Genomic DNA, 17,669 nt, shown 5'->3' on the forward strand with positions numbered 1-17,669 from the left:
TCTCACTTACAAATAAGTCAGATAGAATAAATGCATATTTGGCGTGCTGTCCGAGGAGAGGCTCCGGGCTCGGTATTCGGCCCGAACCCAAAGTACTCCCCCCGTATTCCTGGCTGTGGAAGAACAAGCTGAGAGTGAGTGGAGGGATGCTGAAAACTGTCAAGGAATCTTAGGTGAGTTGACAGAGTGAATAAATATGTGCTTCCTCTTATGCTGATAGGGTAGACCTGGTAATTATTTGATGACAAGTTGATTGGATTGAGTGCTCCTCCCGAACTTTGTTTATGAAACATCATGTGTAGATTCCGCCATCGCGTCTGTTATAGAAGATATCCACAGCGCATTCATTTTAAAAGAGGAACAGAGAACCGCGATCAAGGCATTTGTCGATCGGAAAGATGAATGAAAAACATACGTCACTTACTCGGTTGCTCTGATTGGTTGTAGGTCTATCCAATTGAGTGCAGAAGCATTTTCCTTCCTGGTTCGGTTGAAACACGCCCCATAATCACAGCCCAATGGAGCAGTATCAGACTCACATTCTGACTAGAATCTGAGTATGATGATGTCAGGCTAGGAAAAACCCAGCCGTTGGGTTAAATTTTTAACCCAATGTTTAAAACAACCCAGCATTTTTTTTTTTTTTGTAAAAGGCACTAATATGCACCCATTAGGGGTTGTAACGACCCTGAGTGACTCCTTCCCTGATGGTGGCAGTCTGTGGGAGTTTTGAGTCACTCCCCCATGTTAATTGTTAAATGTTAATTGATTGCTTGTTAAGAGTTTAGTATTTAAGTGTTTGAGTTTTCATTTGGTTCAGCACTCTCTGTGGGATGACTCTCACAGGAGCAGCTCATTCTTATTGATCTTTTGCTTATACTTACTTTATGTCATGTAACTTTAATATTTGTTAAAATAAGGTCCCAGTATGTACCCTTTGAAAAGGTGCCGCGCAGTGACAGCTTTTGTACCTTTTTATCTGAGAGTGTAGCATTGTTTAAGGAACTGCACAAAAATAAGTCTTTATTAATCGATAATCTGCCTCTGTAGTCATAATTTGTGTGAAAAGGAATAAAAGTTGTTGGTATTTTTCTACCACTAGTGTTCATTTCAGCTGGAAACTGCAGTGAATTGTGTGTAAAGGAACGTCTTTGCAGAAATGTAGGTAGAGGTGAGTTTTTGCAATGAGCATATGTTGATTATATAATATTAATTTTGTGATTAGGTTACACACTCCCTGCCTGAATTAGCTTTAGACAAGTATTGGACAGAAACACTGTGGCTGACAGACAGCACACTTTGGTCAGTTTACTTTGTAAAAGTCCCGTATGCTAATCTTAAACCTTACGTTTTGGCGAGGCCTGCGGGCTGTCGGAGGCGATCTGGCGCATGCGGTTGCCATGGCAACTGAGCGCCACGAGGCGGGAGATGATGGCGGTCTTGCCGTAGCCGATGTTGCCCACCAGAACCACGCCGCGATTGGTGCCGGAGTGGGCGGAGCCGAGGTAGGCGTCGATCTCCTGGAAGAGCCAATCACGGCCAGTGAACACCGAGTCCATGGTGATGCTGGGCACCTCGAAGAGCAGCGGCTTTAGAGCGATGTCCTGCAGTCTGTACGGAGCGAATCGCACTGGGGATGGAGAGGAAGTATCACAAATTATGAATGTCTATGAGAATATACACTCACACACACATGCACCCTCTCAAACCTCACAAACACACACAAATAATCCAAATGCATTTACAACAGACACGTACACTCACAGAAAGACACATCTAGGGCCCTATGATTTACCTTGAAACCCAAAGTGGAACTGGGGAAAAATCTATAATATTCATCAAAAATATGGCAATGTTATGTTGTTGTATTGATGTGAATTGTTACGTTTTCTTTTGACTAATCATATGAATAAATATTTTCTAGTTTTAAATAAATGTTTAAATAAATATTTTACATTTTAATTATAATATTTAAATAAATAAATGTTACAATTTTGAATACATTTTTTTTAATACATTTTTTTTACTAAATTGTCTTTTCATGAAAAAATGTGGATAGGATAGATCTATAATTATTATAAATAATAATATATTATATTATAATGCATATATTCTATGTACATAAAATAAATAAAATTTTATATAAATAACCTATTATCACTAAAAATATAATATAATTAATATAATATAATATAATATAATATAATTTAATTTAATATAATACACTGCCCCCCTGTTTGGATGCAAATAGGCAAATGCTTGGCAAGATGTAGACCAAAAATTGATGCACCTCTTGATGGAAATCAATGTTGTGATGTTATTTCCATCAATGTTTGCTCAAGATCTTGTATTGAAAATGCAAGAGTCCAGCACTCTGTAAAGTCTCCTCCAGCACATCCCAAAGACTTTCAGTGAATTTAAGGTCTGGACTCAGAGGAGCCGATTCATGTGTGAAAATGATTGTTCATGCTCCTCCCAACTATTCTTTCACAATCTGAGCCTGATGAATATTGACATTGTCATCCTGATATATGGCCATGATCCTACATCCTATCCTATATGGTTGTTTAAGAAATGAAAAGCTACACACCATTTAGGGTTAGAAGAACTGTTGCCAAAAAAATAACATGCAAGAAACATAGTAATATAATATAATATAATATAATATAATAAAAATAATAAAAATAATATAATATAATATAATAAAAATAATATAATATAATATAATATAATATAATATAATATAATATAATATAATATAATATAATAGCAAACAAAAGTTTGGGAAAATTAAGATAAAATAAAATAAATAAATAAAACAGATTTCATAGGGCCCCACGTTTCAACATCTACCAGACAACCAATTCATCCACATCACAAAATACAGAACGACACAGCAGTTCCAGAAGATCACACACAACTACAGTTTCACACAGTACAGAAGGACAGAGATCAGCCTGTGCAGGAACACACACTTACGTGACTGTGACTGTGACTGCCAGGCATGACTGTTAGCGGAAGCTGAGACACACACAGACAGGCGACAGGAGAGAGAGAGAGAGAGAGAGAGAGAGAGAGAGAGAGAGAGAGAGAGAGAGAGAGAGAGAGAGTGGGAGGGAGAGAGAGCTTGCACTTAAAAAGCAAATCACTCAAAATAAAAAGATCTGCATTGAGTGAGAGTGAGGACTTCAGGTGAGACGAGGAAACGTGAGGATGTGAGAGACGGATTAAAGGGAAAAAACATAATTTTCCACAATTGTGATTACTGGCTCATTCATTCACATTTGTGTGGTCCAAAGTTTACACTTGTTAAGTGACAAATTAGCCTGGGAAAACCCAGACAACTTCCGGCAAATTTAGATTTGCTCTGCAAGTAGTCTGGCAAAGAGCTCCTTCAAGCGGATTTCTAATCCGTCCAAATCGAGGCACCAATCAGAAATGTTGAGGTGGGCTTTACACGATGACGATCGCTCTGATTGGTTTTAGGTCTATCCAATTGCGCCCAGAGGCATTTGAGCGACGTCCGTTTGTGAAGCGCAGCAACTTTTAAATGCATTATTATATTCAAATTGCAAACACATGAGGACAGTCTCCATGAAAGACCCACTGGCAGATGAACGTGCTACTACATTTCTCTCCGAAACGGTAGGAAATTAAATTAGATTTAATAGAGGATTTTAACTGTGACAAGATGATTGACAGGGCAGTTTACGTGACAGGATGCACGTGACAGATCCGTCCGATAAAGATGACGAAGTAGTATGTCCCAAAGCTTGCCTACTTTTTTGCTACACATTCAAAAGTAAACACCTTTTCTTCACAAAAAGAGTACATACTTTTATGGCGTAGTGTAACTTAGGCGAATTGGGACGCAGCATATGGCTTTACACGATGACGATCGCTCTGATTGGTTTTAGGTCTATCCAATTGCGCCCAGAGGCATTTGAACGCCCCTTTGGAAATGATTTATTAATGAAGCTTTGCCAGACCATAACTCAGTTACTACTGAGAATGGTCTGGTTTTAACTAGGCTAGTGACAAATGCAAGTAAACGAAGGTTTTGTAAATGGTGAGAGTGATAGTCTGACCATCAGAGACATTCAAGTGCCTGTCTCCTGCTCAGATCTTTCACAATGTGTCATTAAGGGGACACAAATTTTATTTTCTATTTATTTGACGTAAGACACATTTATGCCTGATCAATTAAAACTGACCTAATTAATTAGCCTAGTGGTCCTGTCTGATTTGCTGAAAGGCAAGTAACTGATGCCTGAACTTTCACACTTCTTCATCAACACCAAACCACAAATGTGCTTTTTTAATTCATATATCAACAAGTATGAAATATTAAGTCAAGTACACTTTGGGGTACATGTACCACGGTAAAAGAATATGATAATCAAACATTACAGTGGTGTTTGAAACCATTACTGTAACATAGTACAGGTAGAAACAGCTGAACACACCTGAAGACACGCTGGATAATTGTCAGAGAACTTCTTTCACACACAGAAGAACAATCATGATGACATTGAGAGAGGTGACACACAGTAAAGTTATGTAGTTATGTTAATTTAAAGGAATGTTATGCGTTTAATACAAGTTAAACTCCATCGACCGCATTTGTGGCATACTTTTGCCAGAGAAAAAAAATCAATTCACCCCTTTTTTAATTGTTCGCCGTTCAAATATTCCACAGTTCTCTGAGTAAAAGAGTCATGCTTTTTCTCTTCTGTATTTCAAAGTTTAGGTTCAGAAAGATTTTTGTCTTGAAGGAAATTAATACTTTTATTTGGCAAGGACACATTAAATTGATCAAAATTGACATTAAATATATTTATAATGTTACAAAAGATTTCTATTTCAAATAAATGCTGCTCTTTTGAACTTCCTACTCTTCGAATAATCATAAAAAAAAAAAAAAAGATCACGGTTTCCACAACTGTTTTCAACATCAGAAATGTTTCTTGATCATCAAATCATCATATAAGAATGATTTCTGAAGGATCATGTGACACTGAAGACTGGAGTAATGATGCTGAAGCTTTAAACACAGCAATAAATAATTACATTTTACAATATATTCACATAGAAAACATTTAAAATTGCAATAATATTTAGCAATATTACAGTTTTACTGTGGATATTTATTTGACTGTTTTATTTATTTTTTTATTAAATATTATTACTGTTATTATTATATTACTGTTTTTGCTTGGTGAGCAGAAGATACTTCTTTTAAAAACATAAAAAAATCCCTAAACTTCTGAACGGTATTTAATCTTAACTGGTTTAATCTGATTGTGATAGAAGTTATAAATATTGGCTATTTCTGCAACACAACATTCGATTTGTTTTTTTAGCTTAACTAATTTATCAAATGTGAATTCTAATGTTTGTTGTTGCCTTGTTAATTCCATTATAATTATATAACAATTTCTAGTTTGTGAGTGTGTGTGTGTGTGTGATTTTTGTGGCTAAAACATGTCTCGGATGTTGGGCTTGAGTTTAACTTTCGCCGTTATTTGCTGTCAGGACGATGATTCCTCGCAGCTCTGTTTAATAATAATCCGTATCATATCATGAGAGTCACCTTTGCATTCTCTCTCCTGATTGCGAACCGGATGCAGTGAGCTATTTTAATTATTCACCAGGTGAGAGTGGCTCACCAGACCAGCAGGCATGTGTGTGTGAGTGTGTGTGTGTGTGTGTGCGTCCAGGGAAACGGAGGATTCGAGGTCACGCCAAGGCCCTGGATTCCTCATTAGCTGATGAAGATAAAGCGTGTGTGCTGGGATGTGTCCTCCTCACCCAGTGGACATCCACAGAGGTCTGTTAAATCAGTTTCTCCTCTCTTTATGCTCCTCTCGAGCATGTTTAGCACTCAAAAAAGATTTAGCCCCTAAATTTAAGATTTATGTATTTAAATTGCATATCGTTGCTGTAGGGCAGAAACCTTGTATCTCCATATTTCATCATTTTTATTTCTTTTTGTAAATCAACTATTGGTCGGCCTTCACATCTTTCTGTGGGTTTTGCAAAAACTTTACCAATGAAAAATATTTAAAAAAGCTTGTGATTTAACCTTGTAACTTCTTGGATCCTGAACTGTCAGTCAAACCTCGTAATTCCACCAGCCTCTATCGTGAATGAAGTGCGACATACAGTTTGTACAGTACAGCGTTTTCTTTACTCAAGAAATATATATATGTGTGTGTACAGTGCGTGCAGAATTATTAGGCACGTTGATTTTCTGATCATATTTTATTCCCAGGAATATTTTGCCAATTCCAAACCATATTAATCTTAATAACTACTATTAATTTTGTATTTAATCATTTTTAAGTGATATATAATTGTTCATGAAGGCTGGAAATTAAAAATGTCTTATTTTCAGGTGTGCAGAATTATTAGGCAAGTTTTCTATTACAGATAAAATAAGCCAAAAAAGAGATTAAACAAAGACTGAAAAGTCAAAAATTATTAAATCCCCATAAGAACAATGCAATATTAATGTAATACTAAAGATTGCAGTTAAGGCATGACCATTGGACAGTGAAATGCTCATTAGGTCAGCAGGGTCAGACAAAAACAGGTAGAGAAGAAAAGACACATATTAACTGCAAAATAATGAAGAATTAAGGTGAAGAATTAAGTGTGAAACCATCAGGAACCCTTTAGTCTTCAGCACCACCATTTTCCAGAACTGCAACCTACCTGGAGTCTCCAGAAGAGCAAGGAGATCTCAGAGACTTGGGTTAGGCAAAGAATCCTAAAAAATGACCCCCTCTTAATAAGAATCACAAGCTGAAGTGTTGTGAAATACATGAAGACTGTTTTTTTATAGGCTTTATAGACAGACAGATTGAGAGTGACTCTTGAAGACAACAGCACCACATCCTCTTCTACCACTGTTTGAAGAATTCATCTTCTAGAATACGTTTTAATAAGTTTTGGGAGTTTATTTTTAGTCCATCGCCTACCCTGAAGTCCGTTTTGCAGAGATGGACTAAAAATGAACTCCCAAAACTTATTAAAACGTATTCTAGAAGATGAATTCTTCAAACAGTGGTAGAAGAGGATGTGGTGCTGTTGTCTTCAAGAGTCACTCTCAATCTGTCTGTCTATAAAGCCTATAAAAAAACAGTCTTCATGTATTTCACAACATTTCAGCTTGTGATTCTTATTAAGAGGGGGTCATTTTTTAGGATTCTTTGCCTAACCCAAGTCTCTGAGACCCTGACACCTTGCTCTTCTGGAGACTCCAGGTAGGTTGCAGTTCTGGAAAATGGTGGTGCTGAAGACTAAAGGGTTCCTGATGGTTTCACACTTAATTCTTCACCATAATTCTTCATTATTTTGCAGTTAATATGTGTCTTTTCTTCTCTACCTGTTTTTGTCTGACCCTGCTGACCCAATGAGCATTTCACTGTCCAATGGTCATGCCTTAACTGCAATCTTTAGTATTACATTAGTATTGTATCCTTCTCATGGGCATTTAATAATTTTTGACTTTTCAGTCTTTGTTTAATCTCTTTTTTGGCTTATTTTATCTGTAATAGAAAACTTGCCTAATAATTCTGCACACCTGAAAATAAGACATTTTTAATTTCCAGCCTTCATGAACAATTATATGTCACTTATAAATGATTAAATACAAAATTAATAGTAGTTATTAAGATTAATATGGTTTGGAATTGGCAAAATGTTCCTGGAAATAAAATATGATCAGAAAATCAACGTGCCTAATAATTCTGCACGCACTGTATTTCCCCCGCGACCCGGTCCTGGATAAGCGGAAGAAGATGTATGTATGTATGTATATATAGATATATATTATATAGTAATGTTTTATGTATTTGAGGAGTGGAGAACAGTGTCTTAGCATCTGTCGTCGAGTCACAGCCAGTCCTGTCTTTAATAGCCTGTGTGTAGCAGTTTCGTTCGGCTAGATATAAAGCTTTTGGAGAGTTTTTGGAGATGTGGGGTTCCCGCCCCACAGTGACGATATAACAATGTCCATCCATTTGGATTACACAGTTTTAACATAAATGAACTAATAAACTTAATGTGATGCTTATTTGTTAGTCACACATAAATTAAACAGGTAAGAATTCTGCCCTCAAAAAACATCATGTCATAGTTTATTTGAACCATTATTATCTTATTAATTTGCATCTATTTGACTTTATTTAAAGAATCTGTAACACTTTAGTTTCGGGATCAATTCTCACTATTGACTAGTTGCTTATTAGCATGCATATTACTAGAATATTGACTGTTTATTAGTACTTATAAAGCACATATAAATGCCTTATTCTTCATGATCATATTCTACATCCCTTAATCACCCAACACCTAAACTTAACAACTACCTTACTAACTATTAATAATCAGTAATTAGGAGTTTAATGAGGGAAAAGTCGTAGATAATAGTGAGAATTGGACCCTAAATGATTAGAATCAGCATAAATGTGTTCATTGTAAAAACATAAAGAAGTAAGAACTGTGAAACAAGAAATATTCAGTTAGTTAACATGTATGAGATTGAAACAAATTGGATTTATTGATGATAAATATATAAAGCTGGTTATTGTCCATTTAAAATACTTCCAGTTTATTAGTACTATTACAGAAATCTGACCTGTTTTATTTATGTATGACTGACAAATATGCATCATATTACGTTCATGTTAAAACTGTGTAATCCAAATGGATGCAAATTTTATATGCAATTAAAATACATAAATCCTACATTTATGCATACCATTTTTTGAGTGTAGAGGTTAAACGCAGCGTCTCAGTCGACACACAGATATTAAAGGAAAAACATTCTGTCAGTAATTACTCTCCCTCATGTTGTTCCAACCCCGTAAGACTTTCGTTCATCTTCAGAACTAGCCTGGGTTTCCCCATGCTGTCTTGAGCGAAGCGTGATTTTATTCACGCTGCTAGGCAGCCTGGACACCATGGACCAGATTTTCCCCTCAAAAAGGGAGCCAATCACAGAACGGGGAGGGAGCAGCAAGACGATGACGACGTCTATGCGACACACCGAAGCAGTTTGTTTATATCTATGGATCCAACATGGCATCAGACGCGAAGTTACCTTTCGATGCAGCCTTAGATAAGTAGTTTAGAACGCAAGTTTATTTCGTCTTCTTCCTCGTCCAATTTCTGTCGCTCTACATACGTCATCTGGTATGATTGAAACGATTGGCTATGAGCTACGCACAGGTGCATTTGATAGACATTCGTAGTGCCCAATAAACAGCTCTGGGCATTCGTAAACCACGCCTCAAATACGAGAAAATGAACATGTGGTTCCCAGACCACGTCTCAATGAGAAGAGGTCTGACGTTAGCCAGGCTAGTTCAGAACATAAATTAAGATATTTCTGATGAAATCTGAGAGCTGTCTCACTCCTCCATAGGCTTCTATGTAATCAATATCTGCCATCCCAGAAAAGTTAGTAAAGACATCATTAAAATAGTCCAAGTGACTACAGTGGCTCAAACTTAAGTTTATCAAGCGACGAGAATACTTTTTCTTTACGTTACATTTTCTTCTGTGTGTTCCTCTAAGTGAGTTCACGTAGCGCAGCGCTTCTGGGTTGTACGTCAGAACGGAGGCTCACTAACACACAGAGACAGAGGGCAGATGGGGACGCAGCCCTGCCTTCAGCACAAACACTCGTAGTGGGACTCGATGAGACAGAGGAAGAACAGCGGCGCCAGAAGAATGAGAGAATGAGGCTAAACGCTGGTCTATGGACACTTTTTGACATCAAACCAAATATATCTGTGAGTTGGCATCCATGCACAGGATCAGGGTGATATAATCTAAGCAACTGGACACACTATACAGGCTGATGCTCACCTCGCAGGTCCGGCCCGGAGCGTCCCGAGGACGAGTTCTGACGGGGCATCCGCAGGGAGGTGCGCAGGGGCGCGTGTCTCTGCTCATCCAAATAGGCCAAGTCCTCCAGGTGGGCCGAACTGGTGGCTAATGGGACAGAAGACACATAATGAGAGGAGTTCATCTAAGCCAAGCATTATTATCACTCATTAAAACTTGGGTACACTGTACAGTGATGCTTACAAACAGTTTGTCACATCCACGTTTTCTTGAAATGCACAGAATCTGATTAAATCCCAGATTCATAGTACAAAGTGACAGGGTGGAGATGATCACAGTGGCTTCTAAATAATCCTTTTCCGTTGCCCACAAAAACACTGATTAGATCCGGATGAGGGAGAGAGAAGGTTTGAAGCTGCCAATGTGAACACCACATTTATCCGTCTTTCCAGGACTGTCCGTTTTGGTGCAAAATCGTTCCAAGCCTTTGTCTAAACTCTTGTGGTGGAACTTCTCCATTTCAGTCCTAGTGTGTTGAATAACAAAGACTAGTTTTGCTCTGACTGGACTGAATGTGTGCGCATGCATGAGGGCTGACTGGAGATGACTGGGAATCATGAGCTGGGAAAGAACGCTTCTGTATTTGGGGTGAGCGCAGCAGCTGGGAATTTTGGGGAGGGGTTGAAGTGGAGTCAGAGCGGCTGACAGAAAGATCCTGAGGACGGGAAGAGGACGGGATTGGTGTGAGGACGAGCCGGGCGGATCCTGACAATGTTACTAACAATTAGTGAAACCAGTCAACAAGGCAATTATCTGCTGTTATTATTTACTCCCTGTCATATCTTTATTAACCCATATGACTGGAGGAAGTAGACATTTTGAAGAATCTTCTCGTATCAGCTATCGAGCTCCAAAAAGGAAAAATAAATTAAATTAAATTTAACAAAAAAAAAACAAAAAACCCTATACACAAAATAACACTATAAAAGTATAAAATATGGTGCAGGTTTGACGTGAGAACAGCGTTTGATGTTGTTGATGTCCAACCTGTGCCATAAGTGGAGTACTTGTTAACAAGTCGTACACTTGTAGGATTTATTTAAAAAATAAATAATAATAATAATTAACAGAAATGTGCAAAAATTTCACAAGTAATTACAATGGAACTGCAAGTAACAGTAAATGTGAAATTTTGAAGAACTAAGTTTTTTTTTATTGTAAAACACTCCATTGATTGTTGTTTTATTTACAATTTCGAAAAATCTTTCATTACAGTGATACCATAGATATAGCCTATATACATAGATTCTGTGTCTATGGGCCGCTATACGTAAGCCGTCCGCCATATTGAAAAGATCAAAGCAAGTCATATTTTTAATCATATTTTCATTGTATCTTTATGTAGGAATCATGACAGGCCTAGTCAATACTGTAGCTCAATCCCATCTGAGACTCAAAGCACATGTGATTTTCGGAGACTTTTGCCGTCTTTTCAAAGGCAGTTTGTGTTATTTTCATTTCAGTAGTTTTTTTTGACAGGACATGTTCCACAGCGCTTTACAGGATGACTTTGAGCGAGTAGATGTGTTATTGTGAGTGCATCAGATGAAATAGAAAAAAAAAAATCTTTTTGAAATTGATTTTGGGTGTGCTTTTGTGTGTTATCATGTGTGCTTGTGTGTATACGACCAGACAGCCTTGCTCTGAGATAATACTTTGAAATTGAGTTTGAGTTTGTGAAAATGTGTGTGTGTGTATGCAGTGTCACAGGTGCATCTTATTCCAGGAAACTGCAGGTGGACGAATTTGAGGTTCTGTTTTCAGTGAGACTGGAAAACAAGCAATTACAGCAGATTTAGAGTTGAATTAAAGACGTTCCGTTCTCACGAGGACCTTCCAGGGCATTACAATCCAGCTGAGTCAGGTTGAGCTGCCCTTATTGGACCAGTTAGAGTCTCATTACGCAATAAGGGAAATACAAATGCAATAGAAAGGAATCCAGCCAAGCAACACAGCCTGACTTCACTCAGCCTGAGTTAAATGGATAGTTCACCTAATAATGAAGGTTTGGTCATAATTTACTCTCCATCATGTCATGGAACATGGAAGTGAAAAGAAGATATCAGGCCGACATTGAGAGTCAATAGAGACTAGGGCTGTCAAGCCCCCAAAAATGTCAACACACAATCAAAAAGTACACTATACTAATAGTAATCTGAAGCCATTCAATAACTTTATGACAATAATGATGTATCTCAAAGCACCATATTTCAACATTCACTACTGTTCAAACGTTTGGGGTCGGTACATTTTTTGAAAGAACTCATCAAGGCTGCATTAAAAATACAGTATATCAGTAATATTGTGAAATATTAATACGATTGAACTATTTTTTCCTGTTTAATTTATTCCTGTCCTCCATGATCCTTCAGAAATCATTCTAATATGCTGATTTGCTGCTCACGAAACATTTCTGATTGTTGATCAATGTTGTAAACCGTTGTGCTGCTTCATATTTGTGTGGAAACCATGATACATTTCTTATTGCAGGATTCTTTGATTAAAAGAAAGTTCAAAAGAACAGCATTTATGTGGAATAGAAATTTTATGAATGTCTTTACTGTTCATTTTGGATCAATTTAATGTGTCCCTGCTGAATAAAAGTATTAATTTCTTTAAAAATCGTCTGTTAGATCTCATATGGCATTTCGATGATTTGGAATAAAGTGCAAATAAAGTCATTCGAATGTCATTTTTTGGAGCTCAACAGCCCCAGTCCTCATTCACTTTCATTGTATGGAAAAGAGCAGCCAGGACATCCTGCTAAACCTCTCCGTTTGTGTTCCACGGGCGACAGGGTTTGGAGTGATTCGAGGGAAAGTAGACGATGTCAGATGTGAACTAGCCCTTTAAGCTCAGGTTTATATTGTGTTACGTCACGCCCGCATCCCCATTCTTTCTTTTCATTCTCTTCTAGAAACCTGTAATTAGAACACTCACATGTCTTCAGTATCTCTCCTTTCAGCTACACTCCACACAAAACCTCTACAACATTACATAATCTACAATCTGTACTCCTCCGGTCCCATTCACACCTCCTCAAGTCCCCGGTTTCTCCGTTCCTCAGATGAGAATGTGACGATGCGCTCGGGGGTGGGGGGTGGGGGGTTCGAGCTGGTAAAGCCTGCAGCTTTGATCTCCTCAGCCAATCCACAGCCAGCATTCTCATCTTATCTTCATCTCTCTCGTTCCACTTCTCACCTATAATCCCTTACCTTACCATTATCATTACACCTATTTTTCTTTCTTCCACCTATTTTTCTTTTTCTCTGTCCTCCGTTTTATTCATTCCTGGTTACATCATTTGGGTTGATATTGAGTATTTCTCTCTCTCCTTTTCACTGAGATCATCACTTACCTCAGTACATTATTTATATCATTGCCCTTTCATCTTTTTTTCAGACATTCATTTTTTCCTCCTACACATCTCTCGTTCGGACTGGATATGTTTTCTAAGCAATTATGAAGCGAGGATTACATATACAGATATGGATGATCTCTGAACACTGCAAACAATTATTTTCTAACTCAGTATTTTTGTCATGTTTTTCTGTACAACTATCTAAACATTCTTAAATCAGAATACGTTTACTTGAAAATCAAAATGACTTGAAAAGGACCTAACATGCCCTTGATTTTGTTTTTGGGCTCTACTAGAATAGGTTTTCATTCTTGAATGTTCAAAAAACACATTATTTTCAGGGGTGCACATAACTGGTGCTCACGTGTGGTAAAAATAAACGACGCGCAGCAGAAAACATGGAAGGAAGCGCTTTTGAGTACCAACATTTTGGCCCAAAATGTTGGTACTCAAAAGCGCTTCCTTCCATGTTTTCTGCTGCGCGTCGTTTATTTTTACCACACGTGAGCACCAGTTATGTGCACCCCTGATTATTTTCATCATATTCTGCATTGTTGCAGCTCCTCTCTTCCCAGTCTGTCAGTAACGCTCTGTTTAGTTCCCGTCTCTATGAAGCCCCTCCTTCTGAAAAGCACACTGTGCTCTGATTGGTCGGCTGGAGCAGTTGTGATTGGTCGAGTTCTTCGAGTGTGTTTGGGAAATGTCCCGCCCCTTACCATAACCACCAGTTTAACACACTACTAACTAACTCAACCAGGCCCCGCCCCTTTATTCTGCATATGAATTATTTAAATGAGGAATATTGTGACGTGTTTGTTCCCGGAAGAAACTCAAGACTACAATGGAGGCGTTTCAGGAGTTCAGAAACACTGACACTGATATAGAGAAGAACTCCCGCTGGAGGGACTTTTTCATGCTCTGTTTGACATTACACACTAAAAGAGTTTTGAACATGTATAATAGCATAGGTCCTCTTTAAGATATTTAAAACATTTATCAAAATGAAGTGAGTTCATGCTTAAGGCAAGACGAAACAATTGGGGTAAAAAAATTAATTTGTTAACTACCCCACTGACTGATATTTTTTCTTGTTTTAAGCATAGACTGATACATTTTCAGTAAACAAGACTTAATATATTAAGCCATTTTGATTCTCAATTAAATGCATCTTGATTTCAGAATTTGTACTAGAAAACAAGACAAATATACTGAGGAAGAATATCATTTTTGCAGTGTAGTTTTTACATCTAATGCTTGTAGGAAGGCCAAAACCGTTCGGAGAAATCTCTCATTATTGTCTTCATTCTCTTGTTATGTTCGACGGGATCCCAGCAGCCATCCATTTTCAGAAAAAGAATCTAAATACAAAGTGAATGTGGGCTGACAATTTCAGCTGTGGTTATGATATTCAGAAATGGAAAAAAAATGAAAAGAAGAGTTAAGAAATAATATAATCACAGTCACAGATATTCCAAACCGTTCTCCAAAAAAACTGACGGCAACTTGCTTGGTAATTTTTACTGTGACTGTTTGACAAAAACAAACATGTTCGGACGAGTTTAAAATCACAAAGCGAACCTCCTCTGGAAAAACTAGTCCCATTCGAATAGGGCTTTAATCTCTGGTTTCTCTTACTAATGGCATCTTACAGCGCTCAACTCTCCTCTCGGAGGCCGATGGGAGTCTACAAACACGCATTAGTATTACTTCAGCTTGCTTGGATACTATTAGATTACATTAAGCCAGCGTTACTACAGGCTTAGCATCGAAAAGACATCCAGACGGCCACCGTGGAGATTTGCCTCATTGTGATTCTGACTGACTGATGTAAAAGACACGTTACGATACATGTTTAATGAGTACATCTGCTCCCATGATCCCTAGCAGCACTGCCCGCACTGAATAAACAATCATCGCTGTCTGTGACCTAGACAAACTATTTCCACAATTCACCCTCATGTCATGTCAAACCTGGAGGACTTTCTTCCTTTTCCGGGAGTAAAAGAGAAGTATTTTTTTTTAAAACACCCTGGACGCTTTATTCCATATAGTGAAGTGAATGGTGACTGGAGCTGTCAAGCTCGAAGTTGGCAAAAAAGATAATTTAATATCCTCTATGCGACTCATGTGCTATATTGCAGGATTTATGAAGCCATATGATAACTTTGTATGACAGACACTGATAAGTCAAATATGGTGGTTGTAATAAGGTTTAAATCACAAGAACCAATGGCATTTGGTATCAAATGGTGTCGATATGTCATTTTTTAAGACTTTTTTAGCCTGTTTTTCAAAACATCAGTGGAAGGAAACATTAAGGACCGAATGGATAATGACTTCATCCACTTCTCGTATGAACATCAAGTCATACTGACCAACTTCAATGCTAATTTTAAGGTGTTTTTGTCATTTTGGAGTCCCCATTGACATTTTATTATAAAGGAAAGAGCAGCCAGGATATTCTTCAAAACTCTTCACTTTTTGCATAAAGCAAAATGTCATGAATGAGTAAAAAATGACATTTTTCTTTTCATTTTCCTTCTAACGGTGGATTTATTGGTATAACGGTATATTGGTAAATTACTTTATTGATCTTCTGTAGCCTTAAGGTACACTCTAAAAAATGCTGGGTTGTTTTAACCCAATGTTGGGTCACATATGGACAAACCCAAACGTGTGGTTAAAAATGTCATTTAAAAATGTAACCTAAGCACTCTTTGACAGCGATGCCATAGAAATATATAGAGCTACAAGTTCAAACACAAAATTCTAAAGATGGCTTGTTTCTCCGGCGCATAAGGTCTATAGATCACACAGACCAACTGGCATACACTTTAACACACTATCAGTTTCTATTATTCAAATCAGTCAAATGATTGTTAGGCTGCATACATTATGTCAACTGAAACCAGGTTGATTTCCTTCCTATAACACCCGATGTACTTGTTACATTAAAGGAAGAATGGCATTTATGCTAATATTAGTCTATCTGTCTCATCTTTATACCGATTTATACCCACCATCTAGTTTTATACAGATGGTGGACCTGCGCCTGACCAAAACCCAGCCCTGAATGTCAGCAGAGACCTGTGAATCCCCTGTGAAGGCCTCGTCGACATGACAGCCATCATCACAGATCCTCAGCAAAGACCACGAGAATCCTCCACACAGACCTGTGACCTGTGATGAATCTGATCTTCAAGCAAAAGCTCCTGGATGAATATTTGAACGATCCCGATCCCGATCTGAATTCTGACCTGAATCATAATGACACAGTGTTCGTTCAGAGGAGGCCAGAGGAGAACGTTTTTTTTCTCCATTCTGTCTCCTGATGGAGTTTGGGTTCCTCTGGCTTAGGGACACTTAATAGTCAACAATATTATTGATCTGACTGCGCTGACGCTGTTGTATGAGAACTGAACTGAGCTGGTCGATGGCATCATGTTTTGCAGAACTGCTTTATAGATGAAATGAACTAATTTAATAATTGACGATCTTTACAATGGACCTGAATCAACACTGAACTGACTTCAACAAAAACAATAGACTTCTAAATTACTAATAAAATTACTAAATTAACAAAAATGACTAAATTAAAAATAAAACATTAATGACTGTAAATAATCACTTCTCGTATGACTTCAGAAATCTTTGAATACAGTAGTGGCCAAAAGTGATGTCCGGCCTTGGAAAACTGACACATGAAACATGACAAATTGTGCTTCAGACATCATTTTTGGCCAGGCTGTCATACAAAGAAATTATGAACACATGCAAAAACAAGAGAGAACCAATGAAATAATAATAAGTGATTAGTCAGTATATGCTTTTTCCTGTCAGCTTTAAAAAAAAAATATATATATATATATAATATATATATATACTGTATATTCTATGTATTTCTTTGCATAGTAAAATAAAACCTGAAGCTGTTTGCCTTTTTTTTTTGCCAAATAATGTTGTCAGTTAAATACCTTAACCAAGTTTAGTGTTTTATTCTTCCTTTGTATTTTTATGGCTTAATCAAACTTGTAGCTTGTAGCAATTTTTGAGCTTAAAAACACCAGTATTTATTCACTTTATTATATGAAAGGGGTGGCCAGGATACTCACCTTTTTTGTTATTAAGAATAATTTCATATGGGTGTGAAAAATCATGAGGATGAGTAAATAATGACAGACCTGCCATTTGCGTGTTAACTTAATATGACAAATATTCTGGCACAATAAAAAGAATAATTCATCTTTATATTATAAAGTATATTTTCCAGACCGTTCTAAACAGCTTGCCACAGTCAGATTTGAGAAACGGTTAATGCCGCTGCCAGGGTTGGATGGTTTTTCAGAGCAACTGCATCACTTCTGATCAGTGAGCGTGAATACCAGCCGTT

The 17,669-nt window shown here is 37.4% G+C and overlaps 1 protein-coding gene across 7 annotated transcripts in view; it reads right to left on the reverse strand.

Annotated features, from left to right (window-relative positions):
- The window catches only part of tanc2b (tetratricopeptide repeat, ankyrin repeat and coiled-coil containing 2b), a 187,730-nt gene that overhangs the window by 25,871 nt on the left and 144,190 nt on the right, over nt 1-17,669 (reverse strand). For 5 of the 7 annotated variants that reach the window (XM_079851835.1, XM_079851836.1, XM_079851838.1 and 2 more), the window contains 3 exons: nt 9,880-10,005; nt 2,980-3,021; nt 1,349-1,630 (listed from right to left, as the gene is read on the reverse strand). In XM_079851835.1, coding sequence (XP_079707961.1) covers nt 1,349-1,630; nt 2,980-3,021; nt 9,880-10,005 — 450 coding nt within the window. The remainder of the gene's footprint in view (nt 1-1,348; nt 1,631-2,979; nt 3,022-9,879; nt 10,006-17,669) is intronic. The other 2 variants (XM_079851837.1, XM_079851839.1) reach the window with 1 other exon arrangement.

The sequence above is a fragment of the Squalius cephalus genome (assembly GCF_949319135.1).
Source record: "Squalius cephalus genome assembly, chromosome: 19".
Taxonomy (NCBI): Eukaryota; Metazoa; Chordata; class Actinopteri; order Cypriniformes; family Leuciscidae; genus Squalius; species Squalius cephalus.